General features: G+C 43.6%; 1 protein-coding gene across 1 annotated transcript in view; it reads right to left on the reverse strand.

Moving 5' to 3' along the window:
• Positions 1 to 23,337, reverse strand: part of LOC311247672 (tRNA (32-2'-O)-methyltransferase regulator THADA-like) — a gene marked incomplete at its 5' end in the record, with an annotated part of 165,195 nt that overhangs the window by 129,943 nt on the left and 11,915 nt on the right. Inside the window, 2 exons of the mRNA XM_084338686.1 lie at positions 7,570 to 7,738; positions 20,151 to 20,282. Of these exons, the coding sequence (XP_084194812.1) occupies positions 7,570 to 7,738; positions 20,151 to 20,282 (301 nt within the window). The remainder of the gene's footprint in view (positions 1 to 7,569; positions 7,739 to 20,150; positions 20,283 to 23,337) is intronic.

The raw sequence follows: 23,337 nt of genomic DNA on the forward strand, positions 1-23,337 counted from the left end.
TGTCATTTTTTGTTGAACATTCTGCAATCTGTTAATAAAGTTTTCAATCAATCAATCAACCAATCAATATCTTGAATCTAATTGGCAACAGCCAATCCCACGACAGTGGACGGTAGTCATTAGGGACAAAGTTTGAGAACACGAATAGCAAAGACCAAAGACGATGCTTTCAAACTCTTGTTGATTTCACCAAAGATACATTTTACCGGCATTTGGCGTGTGACGTTAATTTTGGATCCTGCTTACAGTGTTCAATATATACTAGGGATGCTCGATATTGGCTTTTTTACCGATACCGATATACCGATATTGTCCAACTCTTAATTTCCGATACCGATATCAACCGATATCAACCGATACCGATATATGCAGGGTCCCCCCCCCCAAAAAATGGAATAATTTTAGGTAATTAACATTACATATCTCTTCTTGTGGAATTAACACAACATTATGCATACTTTTGACAATAAATAAAATCAGAATTTGTTCTTACTTGCTTTTCTGGGTAAATAAAGGTTATAGAAATGTAAAAAAGAAAAAAAAATACAAAAAAAAATTGAAAACCGATACCGATATTTTCCGATATCACATTTTAATGCCGATATCGGCCGATAATATCGGTAGGCCGATAATATCGGACATCCCTAATATATACATATGTAAGACCTTTTCAACCAGAATGTCGCAAGCTAAGGGACCTCCCCCCGGCCTCCAGCAAGACCGAAGTACTGGCCCCCTTTTTAGAAATCAGACTAAATGTTGGGAATATGACAGTGTGAGCTCCATGCTCTCCACTCGTCCCGGCTACCCCAAACTTTTAAAGCACCCACCCTACTAATGCACTACTGGAGACTCACTTCAAACCTCTCCACAGCTGCCGTCGTCACAGAGACGCCGTCTGATCCAATGTGAACCATGCTGTAGATAATTTAGTCCTTGTCTTATAATGTGGGGAAGGAGACTGGTGTGTCAATGGGATTCAGTGCAAACAGAGAGACAGCGTGTGTACTGGGAGAGACAAGACAGAGAGTCTGTGTGTACTGGGAGAGACAAGACAGAGAGTCTGTGTGTACTGGGAGAGACAAGACAGAGAGTCTGTGTGTACTGGGAGAGACAAGACAGAGAGTCTGTGTGTGTGAGAGAGAGAGGGGTACACTGGGACGGACAGACAGACAGACAGACAGACAGACAGACAGACAGACAGACAGACAGACAGACAGACAGACAGACAGACAGACAGACAGACAGACAGACAGACAGACAGACAGACAGACAGACAGACAGACAGACAGACAGACAGACAGACAGACAGACAGACAGACAGACAGACAGACAGACAGACAGACAGACAGACAGACAGACAGACAGACAGACAGACAGACAGACAGACAGACAGACAGACAGACAGACAGACAGACAGACAGACAGACAGACAGACAGACAGACAGACAGACAGACAGACAGACAGACAGACAGACAGACAGACAGACAGACAGACAGACAGACAGACAGACAGACAGACAGACAGACAGACAGACAGACAGACAGACAGACAGACAGACAGACAGACAGACAGACAGACAGACAGACAGACAGACAGACAGACAGACAGACAGACAGACAGACAGACAGACAGACAGACAGACAGACAGACAGACAGACAGACAGACAGACAGACAGACAGACAGACAGACAGACAGACAGACAGACAGACAGACAGACAGACAGACAGACAGACAGACAGACAGACAGACAGACAGACAGACAGACAGACAGACAGACAGACAGACAGACAGACAGACAGACAGACAGACAGACAGACAGACAGACAGACAGACAGACAGACAGACAGACAGACAGACAGACAGACAGACAGACAGACAGACAGACAGACAGACAGACAGACAGACAGACAGACAGACAGACAGACAGACAGACAGACAGACAGACAGACAGACAGACAGACAGACAGACAGACGAGGAAGTGAAATGGCCGCAGGGCAGTAGGTGTCAGCGTCACTATAGGATAGGGGGCAGGTATTAATAAGAATTTATTCTTCTTCCTGCTCCTTTTCGCTTATGGGTGTATTTGATTATTATAATAACTAAATGAATTATAGGAATTTGTAATGAACTGTAATACACTACCATGTGTAGCCGGTTCAACGCTGAACCTGCCACTACTTCCCAGGTGGGGTATCCCCCAGGCCTTTCTGTGTGGAGTTTGCATGTTCTCCCCGTGCTCGCAAGGGTTTCCCCCCCGATAAGATAAACCCAATGGAAAAACATGCACAACAACAAGATCGCTAACGCTGTGGCGTCCTTGACGAAGACGGACAGGAGCACTTGGATTGGTCCCCTGGCGCGGCTCACGTTGTGCCTGTCTGCTCCCGGCTGCCCTTGGGGGGGAAGGACGACGGGATGGGTTAATCGCAGATACGAATTGCATGCATGCATCGCATGTGTGCCAATTGATGACCTCGGAGCAGGTCCTAAATTATTATATTAAATTATATTATTTATTACTTCGACCATGGCTTGAGTGGGAGTCGAACCCCGGGCGTCCGCACCGGGGCCAGCATCGCAAACCGCTGCGCCAAGAAAGGAATTCCCTCCTAAGCGCTCAGTTTGGATGCCTCTGGGGAGTGAGTTTTACTTCCATGTACCGTAGTCACACTATCGCGGTACATTTCCGTTACACATGTGCGAAACAAAATTAAATGAAATTAAATGAAACTATCTCCCAAACATACAACATTAACTAACGGTTTCCTATCATCATCTCTCTCTCGCTCTCCTTCTACCTAGAACACAGACGGTCTGCTCTGTACTCCTCTCCCTGAGAGAGAGGGAGAGCAACAGAGAAATAGAAAGGGACAAAGAGAGAGGTAGAGAAACAGAAAGAGATGATGATATATAGATAAATAATAGCAGAGGGGGAGAGACAGGATGACAGAGAGAGAGAGATACAGAGAGAGACAGACACACAGACAGAAGGGGGGACAGACATAGAGAGAAATAGAGAGAAATAGAGAGACAGACAGACAGACAGACAGAGAGACAGAAAGAGAGACAGACAGACAGACAGACAGACAGACAGACAGACAGACAGAAAGAGAGAGAGAGACACACACACACATATCTGGGGAAGCTCTACACATGGCAGCCATGACAGGAAAGCAAACAAAACCCTGCTCCTCCAGAGTCTCCCCTAAGCCTTTGAGAGCCACCCCCCCCCCCCGCCCCTACAGTAGACATCTCTGCAGACCAGACCAGACCGCTATCAAACCATAAGTGCTTCATCAAGGCGGGAGAGAGATCCTGAATAAACCGGTTGGTTCTTGGGGCTGACCCCCGGGCTCCGGGCGGCCTGTGTTCCAGCCCACTTGCTCCCACCGGCACCATTCAATAAGAGGCCTGGGTAGTGGAGTCTCCCCTCCTCCCCCTGGACGTGTTGATATAACCGGGACACTGTTTGGTTGTGTGCGCTGACAGAACCAAACACTCGTGTTTACCCAGCGCCCGTCACACACCGCGATTATGGCCTTGTCTAGAGAGAGGCTGTGTGTGGAGGCTGGAGTGAGAGAGATGACTGTGCGTGTGTATGTGCATGTGTATGTGTGTGTGTGTCAGATTAAGTATCAAAGCTATGGACACCATGATCTATATGTTTGTATGACAACTAGGGCTGTCGTGGTAACCGCATCAGTCAGTGTGTCAAGGCACCCGCGGGATGGAGAACAGACAACCGCGGCAACCAAAAAAAAAAAAAAGGGGGGCGTGATAATATTTTTTTTTATCCACTTTTTCTCCCATTTTCTATTTTTCTCCCATCCCAATTTCGTATTATCCAATTCAACCCTCCCCTGTCTCGAACGCTGTTTCTTGCCTCCCACAAGCCGGCTGCAATGTGGACTAAAGGCCTCTACATGCTACAGCAAATTCAAAGCAACTTCAACACAACATCGGCGCGATTTCAGCGCGCTTGTTGCAGACAGTCTTGTAGACTGTGTTGCGAGGACGTTGCGTACCTGTCTCCAAAATCTAATCTAAAGACCCGTTGCGTTGGTATTGCGTAGCAGTGATTGGTTGGTAGTGAATGGGGGCGGGGCTGTCTGTCACTTCTAGTGTTTTCCTGGCTCGAGACCAAAAGAAAACTTTCTGACAGGAGCTCGAGACCAAAAGAAAACTTTCTGACAGGAGCTCGATAGCTAGTGTATTGTTTCATTACACTTGTTTAATTGTTTGTTTAAAATGAATCAAATGCAGGAACGTATTGCAGAGGAGGTCCGAAAGTACCAACATTTATATAATAGCGGGTCTAAAGACTACAAGGATAGCATTATGACGATGAATCCGTGGAAGGAGATTGGGGAAACAATGGGGATGGACTGGGTTGATGTGGCGATATAACTATATTACACTATATACAAGAACACAAGCGAAAACAAACATAAACAGGGCTATTATTATACTAACGATGTATGGTTGAGAAGGGAAATCCGTTTGTAATTGCTAGAGTGCGCACCTTCGGCTGCCCAAAGTATTCAGGCGGGCTGGGCGCGCTCGAGCCGCACATCCGGGGTACATTTTGTTGCATCATAGGCTGCGCGTTGATTTTGCAGAAGCATAAAGGTAATGTGTCTGCAACACCGTTGCTTTGTCGATGTTGTGTTGAAGTTGCTTTGAAGTTTCTGTAGCATGCAGAGGCCTTAAGTCATACATAGCACGAGTCCCCTCCCGATACTCGAGGTAACAGCAGTCGCATCTTTTCACCTGCGCGGCGTGATCTTTCAGCGTCAGGGGTCTGCGCTTTGGAGGGGCGCCGCCCCCATCGCTTCCTGATTCTACTGCGCAGGCGCACCAACCGACCTGTAGGAGTCGCTGTCCACAACGCCCGATCCCCACCCATCAGTTTCCCACCCCCTAATACTGCCAATGTGTATTAGTACGGACGACCAGCTAAACTGAAAGCAATGTGGAGCGCTGGGCTCAAACAGGCGAACCCAGCGTCTCCAGTATTCGTGGTGAGCGCCTTGCCCACGGCACCACGTAGCCGCCCGTGGGGTGTGATCATTTTAAACTCGGTTAATTTAATGACGAGACGTCCGTTTTCCAGTAGCATGAGCTAACTTCACGTTTCCATAGTTTACAACTCACAGATGAAAGGATTTATTTTCATATCCCGGACTCGAGCCCCCAATGTATAAGGTATTCCTGTATTAATCTGAACCGTAGTAAAGTACAGGGGAGCGTTCTCCCTCCCGGGCCGAAGTGTACAGGGGAGCGTTCTCCCTCCCGGGCCGAAGTGTACAGGGGAGCGTTCTCCCTCCCGGGCCGAAGTGTACAGGGGAGCGTTCTCCCTCCCGGGCCGAAGTGTACAGGGGAGCGTTCTCCCTCCCGGGCCGAAGTGTACAGGGGAGCGTTCTCCCTCCCGGGCCGAAGTGTACAGGGGAGCGTTCTCCCTCCCGGGCCGAAGTGTACAGGGGAGCGTTCTCCCTCCCGGGCCGAAGTGTATTAACCTGAACCGTAGTAAAGTACAGGGGAGCGTTCTCCCTCCCGGGCCGAAGTGCCGGTCATGTAACTTGCTCAATGTTATTGACTAACGTAACGTTACACGCAAATGTAGCGCTGCCTCTCTCTACCGACCCCGCTACACTCTGACTAACCCCTACGCTCACTTCGTTAATGTTATCATAGCTATTATGATCTGTAATGTCAACTGGATAACGTTAGCTTTGTTTGCAAACGTTAGCGTTCGCTATCTATGATGTTAGCTATAGGCTAGCTATCTATGACGTTAGCTATTAGGCTAGCTATCTATGACGTTAGCTATAGGCTAGCTATCTATAACATTAGCTATTAGGCTAGCTATCTATGATGTTAGCTATAGGCTAGCTATCTATAACGTTAGCTATTAGGCTAGCTATCTATGACGTTAGCTATAGGCTAGCTATCTATAACGTTAGCTATTAGGCTAGCTATCTATGATGTTAGCTATTGGCTAGTTTCCCCCAATGATTGATGACACAAGTTGTGATATTTAACTAGCTATGTATGTGCATTCAAATTCACTAACGTTAAAATAGTGTTATAATAACGTTAAATGTTCGCTCAAATAACGTTAGTTTTAAGTTGGAGAAGGGATGTGTGACTGCTTGCTGCTTGCGTAGACCTACAGTATTATATCCCACAACGCATCACTCTTAAAGGAGCAGGCAACACCCTACTACTTTTATCACATTTCAGAACGTTGAGGGACAAATGGATAGATTATCAAACATGTTTAAAATAGTTTCGGGTAAACTTGCATGTCTTAATAATAAAAAATATATATACAGGTATATTAAAAAATAATACAATTTAATTTGTTTTAATAGAAGTGCGGTACCACCGCATCCTGCGGTGATTAGCCACACACACAACCGTGGTGAGAAAATGTCATACCGCGACAGCCCTAATGACAACATGATCTATATGTTTGTATTTTTTACATACATGTGTGTGCATGTTTATCACAACCATATCCATCCATTGCATCTACCAAGCATGATAGAATGTTGTGTGTGTTGTGTATGTAGATACTGCAAATCTTATCTCTGAATGGCTGTCATGTTCATCTTTATGCAGATGACACTGTTATGTATTTTAGATGCACTTATTAGTCTCAAATTGGTGCTAAATGCTAGTAAAATAAAATGTATGTTGTTCTCTAGAGCCACATATATAGTTTACAATGAATGTGATCTACTGTGAATGTGTCTGACGTTGAAAGAGTCACAGAATACAAATACCTTGGCTTGATGAAAGATTTACATTTAAATACTATGTGGGTATTCTTGCCAGTAGATTGCGGCAAAAGATTGGATTTTTATTCAGGAACAGAGCCATATTCCAAATCATTAGCAGAGAAAGAGTTGTTGAAGAAGCTTTCCTGTCTGTTTTGCATTATGGAGATGTAATTTATAGCCATGCGGCAGCTTCCCTTAAGCCCTTAAGACTCCGTATATCATTCAGCCATCAGATTTATCACCGGTGATAGCTACAGTATATTATACAGTAGGATTGGATGGTCCTCTCTGGTGGAGAGACGAGATTGGCATCTGCATCTATATCAAGCCATAATTGGAGATTGTCCAAATTATATTACTTCTTTATTGGAATTTACCAATGGATCCCATGGTACACGAACCAATGAATGGTGGAACGCCCTGCAGGGGACGTTGAAATGAGGTGCACTAGTGTCCATCGGTCGATTTAGAGCACTGGTGACCAAGTTTGTACAGTTTGATTTATTCATTTACTTATGTACTTTGTATAACATTTATGATGATTATGTGAATGTAAATGCTCGACGACAATGAACATGAGGGCTGTCCCTCAGTATAATCTTCAAGATTATTAATTATGAAAGATTGAATTGAATGAAATTCTCATTCATACCACGCATCTACCCCAAAAAGTGTGTAGTGTGTGTGTATGTGTACAGTATGTGTGCGTGTATGTGTACAGTATGTGTGTGTGTGTGTGTGTGTGTGTGTGTGTGTGTGTGTGTGTGTGGTACTGCACCTGCAGCAGCGTTCCATGGATGTGGTTGTGTTGCCTGGTGGCACCAGGCTCCAGGGGCAGCTCCTGCAGCAGTGTGTGGACAGTGGAGGGGATCTGCGTCACCAGGACGAATGGGACCAGAGCACGGGCCGCCATCTCCCTGGTACGGTACACTGCAGAGCGACCACACCTGGAATACACACACACACACACACACCATAAACATTAGGGCTGACCTTCGATTTTTTTTTGGAATTCGAAGCTTCGGGGCCAAGATTCGATTTTAATTCGAAGCTTCGAAATAAAAATAAAAGAAAATTTAAAAAAAAATTAAAAAGATTATATATTTGTTTATGTTGTGGGACTTGTACAGCACGTTGTTCAACTTTGTCAGTGCTGTAAAGTTTAAACCTTTTTAAATCTTAGACAAACAAAACACTTTGCTTTCATGAAATATTGTAAGCCGTCATTTGAGGCTTTATAAAAGCAGTACAATGAACACAAATCTGTCAGTGCCGAGTCCGACCTCATCTTAAATAACAAACAGCATTGCTTGTTGTAGTTAACAAAGAGAGGCAGAGTTGATTTTGCAATTTTTTTTAAAGAATAATAATAATAATAATAATAATAATAATATTCATATTATTATTATTATTATTTTTTTTTTATATAATAGAATTTTATTTTCATATTCGAATCCCATGCCCATTGAACGAAGCTTCGAAGTATTTAAGACAGCCCTAATAAACATTAAGAAAATCCACTACAGGAAAATGTTTACGACAAAAAAAAGAAAAGCTAGAATGGCACTCATATGCTCAGATGCTACACCCACTACAGCACAGCTAGACCCGCCCACCAGTCGTGATTGACATAAGTAAGAGAATACCAGGAGACTGAAGAAGACTTGTTATAATATTGTGTAGTCAGAGTAGACTTCAATGGCTAAAACTTTAACCTTGACCATTGCCATCACACATTTGTCGATTCAAAAGAAGAAAAACATCCATGGCTGATTGTCAACCTATCCACCTAGTTTGAGAGAAATCAAGCAAATGAGAAATGTGCGAGTTACTGTGGTTAAGGATGGATGGACACGGACGGACGGACGGACGGACGGACGGACGGACGGACGGACGGACGGACGGACGGACGCACGCACGCCCCCAGCCAAAACAGACTGAAGTAAACTAATTACTTCAAACTATTCAAATCATTCTCCAACACTTAAGAGTGAGCATATCCTGTTTCAATTAAGCTCACAGAGATTAAATAGACACCAACACACAGTAAATTCCAGTACGCAGGGGTGAGAATGCGGCCAGTCACTCTAGGCGGAGGTTAAAATTAGTCTTGTTTACAAGCTGATAGTGTTTCCGCCTCCAGTGTCATAACACGACCATGGCAGCCACGAGGGAGAGACGTGACCGAGACATGAATGAGACCAGGGAGGGAGGGAGGGGGGAGAGAGAGAGAGAGAGGGAGAGCTAAAGAGAGAGGGAGCTATAGAGAGCTAGAGGCTATCAGACAGACAGAGCTGTTGACTCCTCTCTCCCATCTAACTCTCCCTCCTCCTGGATGCCCTGGAGGCCCATGACCAACCATATCCACAGGAACTGTTTATACACACACACACACACACACACACACACACACACACACACACACACACACACACACACACACACACACACACACACACACACACACACAAATGGAAGAAAAGGGCAAAGGAAGATGGGGAGATGATGCTAAAACATAAAGAGGGGCAGAAGGAGGAATGGTATGCGTGCGTGTGTGTGTGTGTGTGTGTGTGTGTGTGTGTGTGTGTGTGTGTGTGTGTGTGTGTGTGTGTGTGTGTGTGTGTGTGTGTGTGTGTGTGTGTGTGTGTGTGAGAGAGAGAGAGAGAGTCAGGACTGTTTGGTTGGGGAGAGGGGCTGGACATGACGGCAGTGAAGCAGGGTAGTTTAGTGGAGGCGCTCTGCTCTGTGGTGGAAAGAATCCTACGAAAAGGTTCCAGAGCAACGAGGGAACGTCCATCCATCACCCCAATGGAATGCAGAGATGAGGAGAGAGAGAGAGAGAGAGAGAGAGAGAGAGAGAGAGAGAGAGAGAGAGAGAGAGAGAGAGAGAGAGAGAGAGAGAGAGAGATGATGGAAGAGAGAGGGTTAAAAGCAATAGGAAGAGGACAAAGTCGTGGCTGTTTGAATGAACATGTAAATGGACTGCATTTGTACGTCAACTGTCAACAAATGCTCCTCCACCTGCTGTCACATAGCTCCATGGCGGAGAGACAGACAGACAGACAGACAGACAGACAGACAGACAGACATACAGACAGACAGACAGACAGATGGACAGACAGACAGACAGACAGACAGACAGACAGACAGACAGACAGACAGACAGATGGACAGACACACACAGAGACAAACAGAGAGACAGCCAAAAGTTAACAGCATACTTCCATTCTCAACTGTGAATGTACATGCACACATGTGAACATATGCGGATCTGGGCAGGCACAGGCACACAAACACACACACAAACACACAAACACACAAACACACAAACAAACATGCACCTCTAATGACCAATCCCTATGTCGGCCCCTCCGCCATGCACAGCCCCCACCCCTAGCCTCATTTGGGCCCCATATGTTAACTATCAGTGCTAATTTGTCCCATTAAAACTCTTTGGAGAGGAAATGACAGTTTGGAAGGGTGTAATTTTAGAAACAGGGCCGTCCCCTGGCCATCCCCATGGGGTCAGGACACAGACTGGGGACTGAGAGGGCGGGGGCTCATATGGGCCTCATTTTGTGGGCCTGGCGGCGCAGTTTCCTCCAATCCGACTCCTCAGTGCGTTAGCTAAACAAGCCGACGCCGAACGGAGTCTGTCGCTGAGGAATGCGGGTGGCTAGCGGAGTAGCGACGCGTTCAAATGAAGTGAGTAGCCTATGGGTGATCCCGATGGAGAGATGAGGTAGAGAGAGAGAGAGAGAGAGAGAGAGAGAGAGAGAGAGAGAGAGAGAGAGAGAGAGAGAGAGAGAGAGAGAGAGAGAGAGAGAGAGAGAGAGAGAGAGAGATATATAGAGAGAGAGAGAGAGAGAGAGACTGGAGAGAGACGCTGGTTCTGGATAAGAGGAGATAAGTTATTATCAAAAGACCCTGAGGATGAATGAATGAATGAATGAAAACTTTATTTAACAGATTGCAGAATGGGTACAATACAGTACGGCTCAATACATACAATTGTTAAGGGGATGCAGACCTGAGAAAGACGTTTGTCTTGTTTCCATCAGGGTCCCCCATTTTCAATTCATATAGATATCTATTGGCACTGCCAATAGAGGAAAAGAGAAAGAGATATACAGAGGGGGAGAGAGAAAGTAGGAGAGAAAGTTAAAAGATAAATTAACATTAAAAGGAAGGGGAAAGAGAGCAAGACAGGTAAGAGTCGAGCTCAGCTCCAACCAAATGTGACAAATGTGTCTAGTCATACTCCTCCTCGTCCTCCTCCTCATCACTGTCGTCATCTTCCTCATCAAAGGGTGCAGGTATGGAGCAGGATAGCGGCTGAGCCCGTGAAAGAATGCAAGAGATCATAGAGGGAAAGGTTGACACAAAGACAAAGTGAACGGCGTGATGCGAGGGAGAGGGGGGGGGGGGGGGGGGGTATCTGTAAGGGTGCATCTTGCTAAAGTAGGAAGAGCTAAGTAAAATCCTGCAGACGCTGGGAAGAGGCGGAGGAGGCGGTGGGTGATGGTGAGCGACCTCCCCAGACACGTCCACACGCGCGCAGGGAGGATTGAGGAGGGGGGCGGAGAACCAGGGCTCGGGCCAAAGCAGCCAGGGCCTTGCTATTTTTAACATCCGCGACATATGGGCTTCATTTGGTGGTGGACATGCAGCGCTGCATACCTCCACTGATGGGGAGGGGCCGGTCAGTCAGTGCTCAGCCCTGGGCCTGTTAGCTTCAGCTCTCACTTCCTAGGATACTCTGCTGACGGTATGTCTACCACTGAAGAGAGTGGAGTATTGTAGTGATATTGTAGTAGTATTACTACGGCGTTCATATATAAATCAATTAAATATATTTATATCAAAAAACGACATATGATTTTAATGATAAAAATCATTAGCAAAAAACTATTTGACCATATACATTTAATTTTGGCTGTATATACGTTGAATCTGAAAGAGTTTGACTTGTTTATGATTATACATGTGAACACAACTTAAACAGCATCACAATGCGTTCAAAAAACTGTTCACTCTCAAATCAAGGCAATACGAAGATGAGAAGAAATCTCTCCAGTCCCATGGTTTGGATTTCAGAAGCGGGGGGGGGGGGAGGCCACCCATGTTTAGATTTAGAGTTAAATTATTTACTCATAATGGTGTAGCGAAGAGAGAGAGAGAGAGAGAGAGAGAGAGAGAGAGAGAGAGAGAGAGAGAGAGAGAGAGAGAGAGAGAGAGAGAGAGAGAGAGAGAGATAGAGAGATAGAGAGATAGAGAGATAGAGAGATGCAGACAGTTTTGGGGAGCAAGGTGCCCCTTCTTAATAAACATACTGGTAAATGCAAATTTTTGGAAGACAACTTTTAGCGTGATTACATTAATGTGGAACACTGGAAAGTAAATTGTAAAGCTAACAGGAAGGCTAACTCCCACAGTTCATTTTACCAGGTTTGAATGATGTTTGATTGTCTTGTTTTCAGGGTAACAGTAAGCTACTTATTCTATTATTATCTTCACAATGGCCTTCTTCTGTGTATGCAAAGGCAATTCTACTCAAATATAAGGTTTGCCAAAACTCGATATTCAACAGAGCATAGCTGTCTGGACACACGAGAACAAAGGAATGAGGGTTTTGTGCGAAAGCCGTCATTCTCCTCTTTCCAACGGTGTAAAAAAAAAAACTTGTTAAAAGAATTAAAAACCTTTCAGAGGGCGAGCAAGCCTGAAGATAATATCTTATACAACAACAGTAACACATGCCAAGGAGCCTGATGTACATCATCTTTTCTGTGAGCGGAGGGGGAACGCTGACGGCTCTGCAGCAAGGCCTCACTAGGGAGAGAGGAATGTACACAAAAGTCACTTCAGATCAGTCAGGACGTCTTTTCCCATAAACACACATGAGCTGCATTGGCCAGGGCCGAGGCTGGGATGGTGAAACCATTAGACTGCCTCTATTCCTTCTGTGGTTAGCACGGACACATGGACACACGCACGCACACACACACAGATAAGCACACACACACATATACAGAGATAGTCACAGACACAAACACACACCACTCAAGTGCTTTGAGTGCCGTTATCTAGACCGTCACAGAGCATTCCAACCTCAAGGTCCTCTCTCTCGTTATTATAATTACGTGCCATCGCACAAATAAAGTGACCATTTATTGAATTGAAGATCATTTTGAATACCTATCTTATCAAGTTAAAGGAACAGGCCAACTTTTTGGGAAATAAGCTTATTTGCCATCTACCCTGGAGATTAGGGCTGTCTTAAATACTTCGAAGCTTCGAAGCTTCGTGCGATGGCACAAGCTTCGAACATAAAAAAAAAATCGAAGTAAAAAAAAAAAAACATTTTTTTTTTCAATTTTTTTTTTTTTTACTTCGATTTGTGTGTGTGTGTGTGTGTGAACTACCCATCCCAGTTAGGACAGCCGAATCCCGTCCAATCTTTCGCCGTCGACTAAAGACTCACTTCTTCAACCATTATCTGAAATGATAAAAAAATAAATAAAAATCTAACCGTGACTAACCTTACTGTCATGCACTTGTCCTAATAAACTAACCTACACTGTAACACGCAACACTTTGATGAACATTGTTACTCAGCTGATAGAGTTGTACCCTTCTTGCTGTCTTGTCGTACAGAACTTGTAAGTCGCTTTGGATAAAAGCGTCAGCTAAATGACTAAATGTAAGTGTGTGTGTGTGTGTGTGCGCGCGCCTTGTAGAATTCCACACATAAGAAAGAAAGATACTGGGATGAATAAACAAAATAGGAAATAAAATGTAGAAATGCATGCAATACATAAATAAATATGAATCTCCATATATGAAATATAACATTTAGATAAGGTGCTACTGAGATGTTTTGGTGAGTTCTTTGTTTTTTTGTGGAAGTTGCCCTTCTTAAAAATGCATGAACATTCACTGATAATTGGTCTGTAGTGGAGTCTACAAGGTCTACATTGCCGGACCATGTAGAATCCGGACCTTGTAGACTGACATAATTCTGTGCATAGTTTAGTCTACACAGGCCATATTTCAAATAATCAAAATCTTACTTCATTCATCTTAAACATTCTTGATTTGGGGGATTGGTAGTTCCCATAAAATCTGAAGTTGTTCAAACGACAACAGCGATCCACCTTGAATTAAATCACACAGCCGAGTGAAACCTTGTTGGATGCGTCACAGTCACGAAAGGGGCTACTTAATTAATTAATCCAACCCACTTTATTTATAGAGCACATTTAAAAACAACAAAGTTTACGAAAGTGCTGTACAAGTCCCACAACATAAGATAAACAAATAAAAATAAAAAAATATTAAAAAAAAAATATTAATTTTTTTTTCTTTTTTTTTTTTTTTCCGAAACTTCGAATTAAAATCGAAGCTCGGCCCCGAAGCTTCGATTGCCAAAAAAAGCTTCGAAGGTCAGCCCTACTGGAGATACTTACACTTTTCTTCTCTGTGCATGCATTAGGCTTTGGGAACAGCCGCGCCGTTAGCCTAGCTTAGCATCATTCACTGGAAGTAGGTATGCCAGTGTAGCCTAGTTCCCCAACAGTCACGAAATGCACTCCAAATACAACTCAAACTTTCCTGTAAACATGTTGTGACCTGTGTATTTACCACGTGGAGAAGATTTTTTTTGTGACATTTTCGTTTTCTAAGCAGATATATACTATATTTTGTTTGCAGTCACCACAAAACCACAGTTTTTCAAAAATCAACAGGGCTTTTGAGGTGATGAAATCACTGCGCCCAGGCAGCAGTGGTTCGGCAAAAAAATATTCGGAGTATATATCTGCTTAGAAAATGAAAATGTCGAATTATTAAAAAAAAAAAAATTCCACGTGGTAAATACACAGCTCACAACATGTTTACAGGAATGTTTTGGAGTTATATTTGGAGAGTATTTTGTGACTGTTGGGGACTAGGCTACGCTGGCACACCTACTTCCAGTGAATGACGCTAAGCTAGGCTAACAGTGCGGCTGTTCCCTAAGCCTAATGCATGCACAGAGAAGAAAAGGGTAAGTATCTGCTTGTCTCCAGGGTAGATGGCAAATAAGCTAATTTCCCAAAAAGTTGGCATGTTCCTTTAACAACAACAACAACAACAACAACTGGGTTGAGCAAGGGGCCAGAAAGAGGACACGTGCACACAGATGGTGTTAGGACCATGGGGTACCACCTCCGCCAGGAAAAACCCTGTTGGTCGTCAGTAATTCAATATTCCTTCCGAGGTGATACTTTTTCCAGTTCCCCCTCACAGTCCATTGAATGAAAAGCAAATAGCATTATGTAACATTATGTATAGCGTCTGCACATGGCATTTGCTTAAATAGAACAATTAAATAAAAAATGTTTGGGTAAATCTGTAGTTGAACTAGAAAGATTGCAAAAGCCAATCATTTTGAAGCTTTTTGGCATGTTTTGATACCTTTTGGCTACTGTACGTTCAGACTGCAGGCAAAAGTCCAAATCAGATTTCTTCATAACAGTGATAGGCCTACTGCAGTCCTACTTCAGATACAGGTCAGATTTTTTACAATGCAACCTCAGTCATTTCGAAATTGATGCAACCTTTACCTCACTGTAGATTGACATTAGTAGCAATTATTTGCTGGTGGGAGTCACTCGGTGAATACAAACAGCTGTGATGGAGGTGGTCAGTGGAGGGACAGGGAGGTGTTTACCTTGTAAGTATTTGGGGGCGATACTTCTATACAAGCAAAACATGAGGGGATGTATCATAACCGGTCCGTGTTTGAAAGTACAGTATATTGAAAAAAACAAATGGCTATCTTTCACCTCCTCCTCGCCCCCATTATCATCTGCTCACAAATTAACTGGCCTCCACTGCACATCAACTTGTAAATTAAACCATAAACTGGGAATCCAGCGTCCTCCATGTTTACTTCCAGTTCAGGAGCTGAGAAATGAATCAGAATTGAGCTATTATGTCTTGCAGTGTAAATGTAGCATTTGAAACCTTACAATTGACACTGGTATCCATCCCTGCATGTGCACACAGGCCCACACACACACACACACACACTCTCTTTAATGCTAAACTATCTGGTGTAGTGCGTCATCCTCTGTATTTTTCCTCTCATGGCCTTGTTATGAGAATGATACTTCCCTGTCACTCCGCTCCACATAATCTGCTCCAGTGAGACTTACCTAGCCAGGGGACAGGACGTTCCATTTCTGGGGGTGCACATAATCGGTGTGCGAGTGTGTGTGTGTGTCTGGGGGTTCATGTGTGTATGTGTTTATTCTATATGTTTAGATAAATGAATGTACAGTATAACCTTGGAGATGTTTGTTATTATTATACAGTGTGGTGAAAGCTATAGTGTACAAAGATATAAACCTTTGTATGTGTAAGGGATACACATACAGTACAGAATAAGATCTGTACCGTGCGTGTGCGTGTGTGTGTGTGTGTGTGTGTGTGTGTGTTTGTGTGTGTGTGTGTGTGCGTGTGTGTGTGTGAAGGGGTGTGTTATGGGACGAGCAGGTCCTATCGCAGGTGCAGTGGAGGAACACGTTCCAATAATATTTGTGTGTTTCTCCTGCTCAGCAATGTGAAAAATGTGTGCCGTTAACCGTAGTTTCCCATCCGTCTGCCCTGGTAACTCCCCCAGAGCGGAGAAGCCAAAGACAGGGATTCTAGGAAATGCAGGGAGACACGCAAACATATATATGGTACTCAGATACACAGACGTAGACACACAAACGCAGGGTAGAGAGACAAGAGACACAAGCAAACACACGGATCCGCTAACAAACAGACGCCAAGCGTGCTTTTGAGATTACAAAGGTGTTTGGTGTTGTTGGCCCATGAAAACACATACGGACTAACAAACCCCCACTGAGCCACTAACTCCCCTTCCACACACAACACACACACACACACAGTCACAAAGATGCTTTGGCTACACTTTTGAGTTTCGTCTTGGTGGCCCACAGAATTACATAGACTCACAACCTCTTTCCCTCTCGCTCTTCACCTACCAAACACACACACAGTGCTTAGACTACATGTATTGTCTTGGTAATTAAAGGTATCCAACTGCATTTGTTATGTTCCAACTGGCTTTTATGTTCATATTTCCACTCAAATTGACATTTATTTTATTATCCTACCTCATAATATAACCTTTGCAAAAGTAAATTTTCGACATTTTCTTTGCTCTCGCAATGTTTACATCCCATCCATGCCTCCTTTGATTGACAGGCAGTTAGCGTGTTAGATTTGTGCCGGAAGATACACAATTCTCTGGGGACCCCTTTTCTTTTCTACTGTGCTCTGTAGCAGCAAGTTATACATCGTCAAAATGGCCCTTTGTCTTTGTCACAGCCCAACTATGTCACAGGATGACTGGGCCTGTTTTGTTAAAGGCATTTTGTAAATAATTGATAGCTTGGTCATGGTGTATACTGCCCTGTCAAGGCTAACCACAGTAACTCGAAAAAAGTCAAAATTGAGTTATGAGTGAAATTGAACTTGTCAATAAATGTTTTATCTTGTGACCAAGTTTCAGATGTTAATGTCGCTCAGTTTTGGAGATATGGGGTTTTAAAAACTGCAGTAACTACAAAATCACACTCAAAACCCAGGCAGACCGCAGTAACTTCCAAACAGTGAAAAATGGCTTTAAAGTGTTTTGACTTGCCATCCAAAATGTGTTATAGGTAGATAGATGATAGTACCCAGATTTAACATGTATTAATGAAGTAATCTTTAGGCATACAAAAATATGACGTAATTATTTTAATTAACCCCCAAAAAGCAGATACTGCACTCTGCTGTACGATTTCCTTAAATAATTATACAGGTAATGTACAGGCAAAGTGCAGTAACTTCAAATACAATGTTGTTTTCCCTCCAGCTTTCATAACTTAACCTAGCCATTTTGAAAATTTCATAAATAATCCTTAAATAATTCGATTTCGCTATGGCTTTCTCAGAAGCAGTTTTCAACCATGTTCTCCGGATGTCCACAGGCCAAGGAAAAACACAAGAGGAGTGTGTAGCGACTGTGAAAGTGAGTGGTTCACACAGAGAGAGTGTATATTGCATCTTATATATTAGATATTGACAGGCTGAGTTTGTCTGTGAAGATTGCGAGACACGACTGCTTGTATCTTCTGTTGCTGTGGATCATGGTACAGTGTGTTAATTGAACACATTTGCTGTTGTTCTCTGCCATGCTCATGGGCAGGACCAAACAACATGGACCACACTGTGCTCAAGTGCAATATCAATACGTTTTTCAAAGCCTGGATTTTGAACTAAATTAGATCAGAGTCCACTTGTTAAAGGACCATACAAGTCTTTTTGACATGTGGGTTCCAAGTCATTCTTGCCTTGATACAATAATACATGTTTTGTGGTGGTTATGTTTTGCCAATTCACCACTGCCATAGGCTTAAAGTGTGTTTGAAAATGAAATTTAACACCTGAATATATTGGAATGATGATGATCCAAATAAAATGACTAGGTTAAGTTATGAAAACTGGAGGGAAAACAACATTGTATTTGAAGTTACTGCACTTTGCCTGTACATTACCTGTATAATTATTTAAGGAAATCGTGCAGCAGAGTGCAGTATCTGCTTTTTGGGGGTTAATTAAAATAATTACGTCATATTTTTGTATGCGTAAAGATTACTTCATTAATACATGTTAAATCTGGGTACTATCATCTATCTACCTATAACACATTTTGGATGGCAAGTCAAAAAACTTTAAAGCCATTTTTCTCAGTTTCACTGTTTGGAAGTTACTGCGGTCTGCCTTGACAGGGCAGTATATGTCTGTGCTGCTCATTTGTTGATAATACATATTTAAGTATTTAGGTACAGGTGTGTGTGTGTGTGTGTGTGTGTGTGTGTGTGTGTGTGTGTGTGTGTGTGTCTACATGAACTTTTGTGTTCGTCTGTGACTGTGTGCATGTTTCCGTCTGAGGTGTTTGGTCTTGTTTGCCGGGTACAGATACTGACTGCTGAAATGTAATTTGTTCAAATCAAATGAAACATTTTATGTAATGTCTAATATAACATGCTCTCGCCCCTCCCACTCTACAAACCCACACCGTTTCATAATCGCAAATGTATTATCATACTCGATACTCCTAATCTTGGGTATAGCAGCTTTTATTCTTGTGAAATAATGATAATCGACCCACCTCCAATTGTTAATCAAGTTAAATAGCCTGACATGCAGTGGTGGAGGAAATACACAGTTCCTTTACTTAAGAAAAAGTAGAATGAGGAGGCGGCTGGGTGGCACAGCGGACATTGCACTCGTCACCAACGCAAGAGACACCAGGGTTGCCTCCGGCTTGGGCCGGCTGTCATACTAACTCAATTGGCAGAGTTAGCGGGTGGAAGTCGATGGGTGGTAATCTGGACGTTGTGGACAGCGACTCCTACAGGTCGGTTGGGGACGCCTGCACAGCAGAGACAGGAAATGGCGGGGGTAGTGTGAGCCTCCCACACGTTACACCTCGCCAATGAGAGTCCGCGCTGGCAGGTGAAAAGATGTGACAGGCTGCCTCCACATGTATCGGAGGGGACATGTGATGCAAGGCTTCAAAAAAATAGAAAAAGGGTAGGAAGATTGGATAAAAAAAAATTTAGAATGAGTACTCTGGTAAAAGTCCTCCATTCAAATTCTACAAGTACTTGCTATTGAATGTACTTAAGTATCTAAAGTAAAAGTATGCAAGTATCTAAAGTAAAAGTATGCATTCTACATGATGTTTGTGTATTTCAGTGATTGGGAACATTCAACCCTCGATCCATTTACCTATACAGGTTATGTTGTGGTATGTGGTCCAGTTATGCTCCTCTGATTATGTCCTTTAGAAGTTGACAGGCTTCAAATGTGAAAGTATCCATTTTTGCCACGTTTTCTCTGCAAAACCATTTTCTTAAAACGAACTACTAACTGATGGGTTCAGATAAATGTAGTGGAGTAAAAAGTTAAATATTCCCTTTGAAATGTAGGAGTAAGTTCCTTAAAATAATACAAGTAGCTCGAAATTGTACTTAAGTACAGTACTTAATACAAATACTTGTCCACTTCTGACATGGGAAAGTAAAAAAAAGTACTTTCAAAGAAGTTTAGAAGTTCTGTTCAAAGAAGTAAAGACGTTTACCCTCCTGTCTGTGTTCAACTATGTCGGGGTGGTGGTGAGCAGGCATCCCTCTGTTTCTAGGGGTCACAAACCAAAAGGGTTGAGAACCAGTGTTCTATGTAGGTGCAGCTCAGGAGGGGCACCTCTCTCAGTCGGGGATGTCTCTGTGCAGCAACGCATGCCTCACCCACCTGATGATGAATGGCATGAACGGTGCCAGTCCCAGGGGAGAGGAGGAGCCATCCATGGGGGAGGGGTACAGTCGGCCCAGGACCAGCAGCAGCAGGAACAAGCTGGGATGTAGCTTCACCTGACCACTGTCACTACAGCGGGGGCACACACACGCACACACGCACACACGCACACACACACACACGCACACACACACACACACACACAGAACATAATCAGAATGGTCTTTATTGCCAAGTATACTTTACACATACAAGGAATTTGCTTTGGACGTTACTGGTGCGACATTAGCGGACGGACATTAACAGACAGGTAATATAATAAAGTGGTGGAGTAAAGTAAAATGAAATATGAGCTAAGTTAAGCACAATAGAATAATATATTTATGAAATAAAATATAGGCCAGGGCTGTACGACTGTATAATAGGTTGAATAAAATTATGTGCGATATAAACTAAGTTAAATATAGCTCAATAGATAGATAGGCCAGGGCTGTGTAACTGGGCAGTGGTCAATTATACAATTATATACACTAATTAGAATGAAGTAACAATACAGTGGGCAAGTATATAGTCCAGTAGGGGTGTGTTAATGTAACACAGTGGGGGGGGGGGTGTCAGTGAGGGTCCCGAGCCTTGTTGATGAGGCTCACTGCAGAGGGGAAGAAACTGTTCTTGTGGCGTGAGGTTTTGCCACAATGGTAATGAGCACTAAAGCAGCACAATGAACGCTCCTACACAGGGATGGCACTTTAAGACATTTAGAATGTTGGTTTCAATGTGGAATGTGGGAAACCTTCCATTTTAGGTGAAACTAAAATGCCACTTTCTCCCAAAAATAGGACAAGGTGAAAAACAATAACCAACTGAGATTATCTTCATGCAGCCCAAACACATTCCGCCTAGGAAGGACAGTTTGACATTAGTCTGGCCCTACATCTCTTGAATAAAATCATAACATTATGGAATAAAAAAAAAAGGGCAGATGCAAGCTACTGAGATCAGGCTAGTGGGCTAGAACTGACCACAGACTAGAACTCACCACAGACTAGAACTGACCACAGACTAGAACTGACCACAGGCTAGAACTGACCACAGACTAGAACTCACCACAGGCTAGAACTGACCACAGGCTAGAACTCACCACAGGCTAGAACTGACCACAGGCTAGAACTGACCACAGGCTAGAACTGACCACAGGCTAGAACTGACCACAGACTAGAACTCACCACAGGCTAGAACTGACCACATGCTAGAACTGACCACAGACTAGAACTGACCACAGACTAGAACTCACCACAGGCTAGAACTCACCACAGACTAGAACTGACCACAGACTAGAACTGACCACAGGCTAGAACTCACCACAGGCTAGAACTGACCACAGACTAGAACTGACCACAGACTAGAACTCACCACAGGCTAGAACTGACCACAGGCTAGAGGACTAGAACTGACCACAGGCTAGAACTCACCACAGACTAGAACTGACCACAGGCTAGAACTGACCACAGACTAGAACTGACCACAGACTAGAACTGACCACAGACTAGAACTGACCACAGACTAGAACTCACCACAGGCTAGAACTCACCAATAGCAGGCTAGAACTGACTACTCCTCACTCCTAAAACCCACCTCACCCCTGCCCACTTTGACAACCTAGGATGGCTTAGAGTAGACGACAGAGTACAGCAACTTGCAATGGGCCTGGTCTACAAGATACACTACACCACGAAGGTACCCATGTACATGTCAAAATACTTCCCAAAGGTCAGTGAATACCACGATCACAACACCAGAGGGAGCTCCACAAATCATGTTCAACCCAGATTCGGCTCAAACAAGGGACTAAACACGTTTCGCAATTATGCCACAATAATGTGGAACGCCCTACCTAAAGCTGTAAAGGAATGTGAATCACTACCCACTTTCAAAACCACTCTCAAAGAACACCTACAGGAGGCTGCAATTCTAAACTGGCTCCTGTAAATGTCCAAACCCAAACCCCTACAATGTACAGTCCCCCCCCCCCACCCCACCTACCCAACCCCCTCCAATGTACAGTTCCCCCCCCCCCCACCCCACCTACCCAACCCCCTCCAATGTACAGTTTCTTCCCCCCCCCACCCCACCTACAGTTCCCCCCCCCACCCCACCTACCCAACCTCCTCCAATGTACATTTTTTTCCCCCTCAAATGTATATACTCTCAAATGTATAATGTATATACTCTCTTTTTAGAAACTCTGTCTATTAATCAGAGTTTCCGACACCAGGGTCTATATGACAGGCGTTGTACTCATTTGTAGATCTGGTATGTCATAAATGTCTGGATGTAACAGTCTATATGAATTGAAAATGGGGGACCCTGATGGAAACAAGACAAACGTCTTTCTCTGGTCTGCATCCCCTTAACAATTGTGTGTATTGAGCCGTACTGTATTGTACCCATTCTGCAATCTGTTAAATAAAGTTTTCATTCATTCATGCATTCATTCATTCATTCATTCATTCATTCATTCATTCATTCATTCATGTATGTCACGTTAGGGCTGGGCGATATGGAAAAAAATCATATCGCGATAACGATATGATAATGTTATCATATTTCTCGATATCGATAATTATCGAATTGTTATAAGTATTAAAAAAAAATATATATAGCTGGTCGTCCGTACTAATACACATTGGCCGTATTAGGGGGTGGGAAACTGATGGGTGGGGATCGGGCGGTGTGGACAGCGACTCCTACAGGTCGGTTGGTGCGCCTGCGCAGTAGAATCAGGAAGTGTCGGGGGCAGCATGAGCCTCCCACGCGTTACTCCTCGACACTGAGAGATCGAGCTGCGCAGGTGAAAAGATGCGACTGCTGTTACCTCAAGTATCGGAGGGGACTTGTGCTATGTATGACTTAGTCCACATTGCAGCCGGCTTGTGGGAGGCAAGAAACAGCGTTCGTGACAAGGGAGGGTTGAATTGGATGATACGAAATTGGGATGGGAGAAAATATAGAAAATGGGAGAAAAAAAGTGGATAAAAAAAAAATATATATATATATATATATATATATATATATTAGTGCTGTCAGGCGATTAAAAAAATTAATCTAATTAATTACAGGATTTGTAATTAATTAATCTAATTAATCGCATTTTAATCGCATAACCATTTTATGCCTGATATTC

This window comes from Notolepis coatsorum, assembly GCF_963971535.1.
Source record: "Notolepis coatsorum genome assembly, contig: SCAFFOLD_380, whole genome shotgun sequence".
In the NCBI taxonomy this organism is placed as follows: domain Eukaryota; kingdom Metazoa; phylum Chordata; class Actinopteri; order Aulopiformes; family Paralepididae; genus Notolepis; species Notolepis coatsorum.